Source organism: Saccostrea cucullata, unplaced genomic scaffold (assembly GCF_032062105.1).
Source record: "Saccostrea cucullata isolate Sc308-1 unplaced genomic scaffold, CSIRO_AGI_Scuc_v1 ctg803, whole genome shotgun sequence".
Classification (NCBI taxonomy): domain Eukaryota; kingdom Metazoa; phylum Mollusca; class Bivalvia; order Ostreida; family Ostreidae; genus Saccostrea; species Saccostrea cuccullata.
In genome coordinates this window covers 35,630-41,735 of record NW_026925701.1, presented here as the reverse complement: position 1 = coordinate 41,735, position 6,106 = coordinate 35,630, and the positions used below count along the sequence as shown (strand labels likewise).

Genomic DNA, 6,106 nt, shown 5'->3' with positions numbered 1-6,106 from the left:
AAGGATTTCAAGTACTATTGTGTCCGTGACTAATCTTCCAATGTCCCGCGCCAAGACAAAACCTCGTCCGACAGTTACACAATTTTATTACCAGATTCAGGAAACAAAATGAAAATCATTAAACACTTAATTGCTGTATATTAAATCAGATCAGTGTCAGCGAAAGGTTTGGAAGGCACGCGCACACCAATTAGGTTTTTTTTCTAAAAACAATCTACATTATTATGACACCTTAAACAATATCTCCATTTTTGTTAATCCCTAATCAACACATACAAAAATCAGGGTACGGAAAATCTTGACGAATGTCACTGAATACTGTTTTATTAAAAATAAATCGGTATAAAAACATGGTATTTCATAGAATTCTTAATACCGTATTTTGACGGTTGCTGTCAAAATTTTATCATAGATGGCAAACACTTCTGGAAAATCGGGTTTTGACACGCATATCACCCAATAAAACCATAAAACTATCGCAATCTTGTGATAGGATATATCCCTATATTTGTTCAAATTGAGCAAATTTTAATCATTGATGAGAATAAACTTGAGCATCTTTACGATGTCACAGGTATAACCTTAGAAGATAAACGTTTGAACCACCCAAGGATATGATCTAATAGACGAAGCCTCGGCACTCGAACCCGATCCCTCTTCTTCTTTGATATCGCTCAATTGTTAGCTGACGATAACAACTTAATATAAATTTTTGACAAATTTATGAGGGGTGTTGTACACACATTTACTTGGGATATGTCAACAATGCTAGTTGCAGTATAGACGGTACCACGTTTTACGATTGAATACGACTCTAATATACACATTTCCCTTTCAAATATTGACTTATAATTATTATTTCGTTTGAATTGATTTTCGATGCAGGTGTTAAAAATTGAAATTTAAGAAAAATTCCAGATTTGAAATCATCACACATCATTCTAAAATGAAATGTTCTCGTGAAGTACTTTCGCCCGTTTTTATTTCGTTAAAAGTCTTCTTGACACCTTTTGTTGAATGCTCAAGTATTTTGTTTCTCGAAAGCTGCATTTATCAAATCATCCGTTTTCTAATGCAAATATTTGTCTTTTGGGAAATAGCAATAAAATTCCCTCCAAACGCTGTTGTCGCCACACCAGGGCAATCGCATTATGATACCTTAAACCTATCTAATCTTAATTGTCCTAAATTGCACTAATCAGCTTCGTCTTCCGTTGTTTTCCCTGGTTTTTCAAGACAACCCTTTCATGTGTAAATTTAACTTCAAACGAGCAGTGTGAAAAATAAAACAGAAATTGTACAAGTAGTTGTTATCATGGAGCAAAAGTTTTCAAAACAAAGTTTTCCAGTTTCGGAGAGAGATCTAACCAAATGTTTTGGTCCTATTTAGTGGGGTTAATACCTAAACTTGTCATTAGACTGGTGTTAAACTACCGCTGTTTGCGCGCCGGGAATTTATCCAACAAGAAAACACTTCTATTATGAGCAATATGAACTTCTGACTAACTTTGACGACGGTCATAAACATGAAAACCACACAAATCGTGCTCCAAAAATAGAGAAAACTTTTTTTATAAGCTAAGAAAAAAAGATAGTAGTGTTTTAAACTCAAAATTCGCAAAATCTCTATATATTAACAAAGTATTAATGAGCAGATTTATGCGATTATGTTTAACAGTTTAAGCATACCCTTATCAGCATGCAGCAAATCCCGTATCGATTTAATCCCGAAGGCGTGGTTAATTGAAACAGTAGCCAATAGATTATTTAGCCCCACCCACTTTAACCACGTGGTAGAAATCTTTGCTCGTGAGTTGATTATATTAACAAGTCTTGTCAAATAAAGTATTTACAAACATATTTATGAAAGCAAACGCTATATTGCCGTGCAATTAGTGTGTTTAAATAGACTTAAAAGAAGTTATTCTGTATGGATATGTGCAGCATTTTTTTGAAAAACTTGTCAAATTGAAATGAAAGTTGACATGGAAAATCAAAACTCAAATACCGAACAAGTGAACAAGGACTTAGAAAAGGAAAATATAAGTACTATACCAAAGGAAATGTCTAGAGTGCCTGAAATGAAACAATTTACCAAAGAACATTCATCCGTTAGTTCCGAAGAAAATAGAGAAAATCTAAATTTCAACTGGTGTGAGAAATCCCTGACAGGTGAAAGCGAGGACGAAGAAATTGACATTGATGACAGTGGATTTCAAGAAAGTGATTCACCAATCTCACCATTGGATGAGGCTGAGAAATTTGACTTTGAAAAACTGAATTCAAATTCTTCCGAATCGGACAAATCATCGTCATCATCATCTAAATCAAATCTTGTGAAACCACCGTATTCATACATTGCTCTCATCACAATGGCAATTCTACAATCATCTCAGAAAAGACTGACCCTCTCCGGAATTTGTGAATTTATCATGAACCGTTTCCCATATTACCGTGAAAAATTCCCAGCTTGGCAGAACAGCATTAGACACAATCTTTCTCTAAATGACTGCTTCATGAAAATCCCCCGAGAGCCTGGGAATCCGGGGAAGGGAAATTATTGGACCCTGGACCCCCGCAGTGAAGATATGTTTGACAACGGTAGTTTTCTTCGTCGACGAAAGCGTTACAAGAGAAATATGATGGAAATGCAACAGTCCACGGCGTTCATGCCCACAGCAGAACAATATCTTCATCATCACCCATTTCTTCCCTCCCCCATGCACGCACATCATTCACGTCCTGGAGTCCCATACCCGTACGTGTCCCCCATGATGACGTCACAACTACCTTTCTTCGCACAGTCGGACTTTCCCGGACGCTCACCCGTTCCTTCCATTCCATTTACAATGGCCAACCCACTTCGGGAAAATTCACTTCTTGGACCCCTCAAACCTTTTTCATCTAGCTCATCTTCCACCGGACCTACACCCCCAAGGAGTCCCGAATCTCCACCCAGCACAAGCTCCAAGAAAGGCTTTTCTATAGAGAGTATTATCGGAAATTCCGACAGCAATAAAAAATCTAGTCCTACATCTTCTCCGACGAATGCTTCTTTTCGTCCGACTTTATCCAATTCAAACCTCGGGACATTGGGTGTTTCCCCTGCTTTGGCCGCAGGAATGAGGCCCGGACTTTTTGACATATCCCGCATGGGAAACGCAGCAATCCTAGCGCAATTTCAAGCAGCTTTACCAAGTATGAACCAAATAGACATTGAAAAATACAGACAATATTTTCAAGCATGTGGACTGGGCGTTTGGCATCGGTAGATATTTTTGAGTATGTATAACTTTTAATATTGTCTCAGAACTTTAAATATTTATTGATATTATATTATTCAATGTGCAAGTTGTGTATAAATGTACATTTAGTTATGTCCTGTTATTGTAATGTTTTATTTACAAAGTGCTGGCAATATAAAATTCTTATAGCTTTATATCACTCTTCCTTATTATTTCAAGCTGTGTAAATTTACAAAAGAAAATTCAAACAAATATTTGAAATTAATTTCTAAAGAAAAAGAAAAACAAACTGCAACAAAAAGAATGGTGAAAATCAAAAATAAATACACGGTGTATATTTTTCTATGTTTTACAAAATATTGATTATTAATATCAAATGCATTATAATTAGATATCAATAATCCATATTTTGTTATTTCATAAAAAATAAAAATAAGAAACAAAAGAAAACAAAACGAAATTGAGAACCTTTATAACGCCTTTATATCTTTGAGTCTCATTAGCTATGTCCGTGTCTATAGTGGGCAGCTGTTTTTCTAAATGATACCATCGAGTAGGATATCCCCCCTGAGAGGTGCCGAATTTTACACCTACTCGAGACCTGACTGGTAGGGACGGAATAGATAGTTATCAATTAGCCTTTGTCGTAATTAAAACATGCTAATCAGCAAGGTAGTTCCTAACAGTATGAAGCTGAACTGATCCATTTGTGTAATCTGTTTCGAGGATCAAAATGTCCTAAATTAGCTCAACAAGGGATTATCGATAATCCGCCATAAATCTTTACAGCACACATATTTGTCGACTTTGTTATTTAATCTTGAAGACCCTGGAATTTCAGATGGTGATTGTGTAGAAAAAGATGTAATTAATTATATCTAAAATTTATACATGGGATATTAACTCAGAATTTTACAAAATTTATTTTCTTATTCAATTATTGTAAATTATTTATTGAAATTGATTATTGGTAAAAATTGATTAATCAGAAATGATGAATGCACCCCGCCCCCCAAGTTTCTCATCATTTGCAATTTAATAAAAAAAATCTTTATGAATGATTTGAACATAGCATATTTATTTTCAATGAATTTGAATTTAATTTTATGCAACAAGATGTCTTGCATGTACTGTAACCCCTATATATGGAATTTCATAGACCTAAAGTAGAATTTAGATCTATGGGATATTGTATTAAAGTATTACCTTAAATAATTTGGTTTTTAACATTTTTATATTATTTCATTTATTATTGAATCATGATATATTTTTGAATTTTTTCTAGACATTACTCCAAAAAAAAAAAAGTTAAAATGCTTCAAACCATACTCTGATAATAAATTGAATAAATTTGAGATTAATTTCGCAAAATGAAAAAAAAGATTTAAAACATTTCATATGTTCAAAAAAATAAAATCATATACAGTGTATAAATTTCTAATTTTCTTTTGATCTTAATTTTTTTGGTAGGTGGTCAACAATAATTTTCTTGAAATGGGAATCGTATTTAAAAGTTTGAGCTTTTCAGTATGGTTTTTTTAAATTATCATTATTATTAAATGGCATGGTATTTTTGGAGTTATTTCTAATAAAAAAAAACAACAACTAAGAAGTTTATATGATTTATTGATTCATCACCTTTCTTAAAAATATTTAAGATGTACAACTTAAAATAAAATATGTATAATAATGGGAAAAGAATAGCAAGCAAACAAATTTTGAAAAAGTAGAATATAGAAGAAAATTAATATTTTCTGTTTGTACGTAGTTTCAGTTCACTTTTTTTTTCATTGGGCAGACACATTCCATTAAATTATCAATACATAATTTTATATTTTACTATTAAATACGTTGTTATATATATTAATATACTTGCGTATTACTGATTTTTTTACATTGATTCTTTGAACTGAAAAAAAAAATATTTCACATAATAAATGATTGTATAATATTTGTGTAGCTTATGAAAATAAAAACAACGCCCTTGGTCCGCTGTGCACATATACAACCATATTCAATGCCATGTACACTGAGCACCTCTATATAAGTATCTAAATAATCTTGAGCTAAAAATATCACATTGACGTTTAAACAAAAGGGAGTATATTATATAGTTACCCTTCTCAAATATTGATAAATCAGTGTACTGGTCATGCTTGTCATCTTCCCTGCTGGCCCGTTTTTCAATTTTCACCAACTAGCTAGGTAACCACTTAACTAAAACACTGTGAATGAATGGCAAAGAATACCAAAGAATTGAAAAGTTTAATAAATTCAATCATGCAGTTAAATATTTTGATTCGGACAGGAGGGTTACTTAATACATGTACTCTGGCTTCTGATGATTCATGTAACTTGTCCAAAAATGTGCCACACTGTTTAATGTTTCAATTAAAATATTTTTCTTATGCAGATACCATGACCATTCTTTGAAACAAGGTTCAGTTTGTGGTATATGTTTTATACTTAACAATTCTTAACACACGCCACTATACCCATGCATTTTTGACGGATTTATTTTCATTTGGATTGCTGACTCGATATTTTATTATTATGAAAAATCTTAAAAATTGATACTTGCAAATACATGAATAACTAAAGCTGTACATTGATGCCATTTTCGAATTGCTATTTCTGAAGAGAGTTATAATAGGGGCTTGCAAAGTTTTAGCAGAACAATGGTTGTTCTCTTCGGAAAAAAGTTTTTCATGAAAATAAAATAATATTCGAGGGTCATTCGTTTTAATTTACATTCAATATATTACAGAACCCAGACAAACTTCACAAAGTGGTAAGCAATGTATTTTCTAGCTGCAGAACTGTAGCTGTCCGAAAAAAATATATTGACAGACCGGAGAGCT

General features: G+C 32.8%; 1 protein-coding gene across 1 annotated transcript; it reads left to right on the top strand.

The window, feature by feature from the left end:
• Window positions 1-1,872: 1,872 nt before the first annotated feature.
• LOC134269617 (forkhead box protein D1-like) lies at window positions 1,873-3,410 on the top strand. Its single transcript, XM_062751821.1, has one exon. The coding sequence runs from the start codon at window positions 1,974-1,976 to the stop codon at window positions 3,270-3,272; it is 1,299 nt and encodes a 432-aa protein (XP_062607805.1). The 5' UTR covers window positions 1,873-1,973; the 3' UTR covers window positions 3,273-3,410.
• Window positions 3,411-6,106: the final 2,696 nt, after the last annotated feature.

What these genes read in the sequence shown, in the direction of transcription:
- LOC134269617 (XM_062751821.1), top strand. Translation starts at nt 1,974, where the DNA reads ATGAAAGTTGACATGGAAAATCAAAACTCAAATACCGAACAAGTGAAC.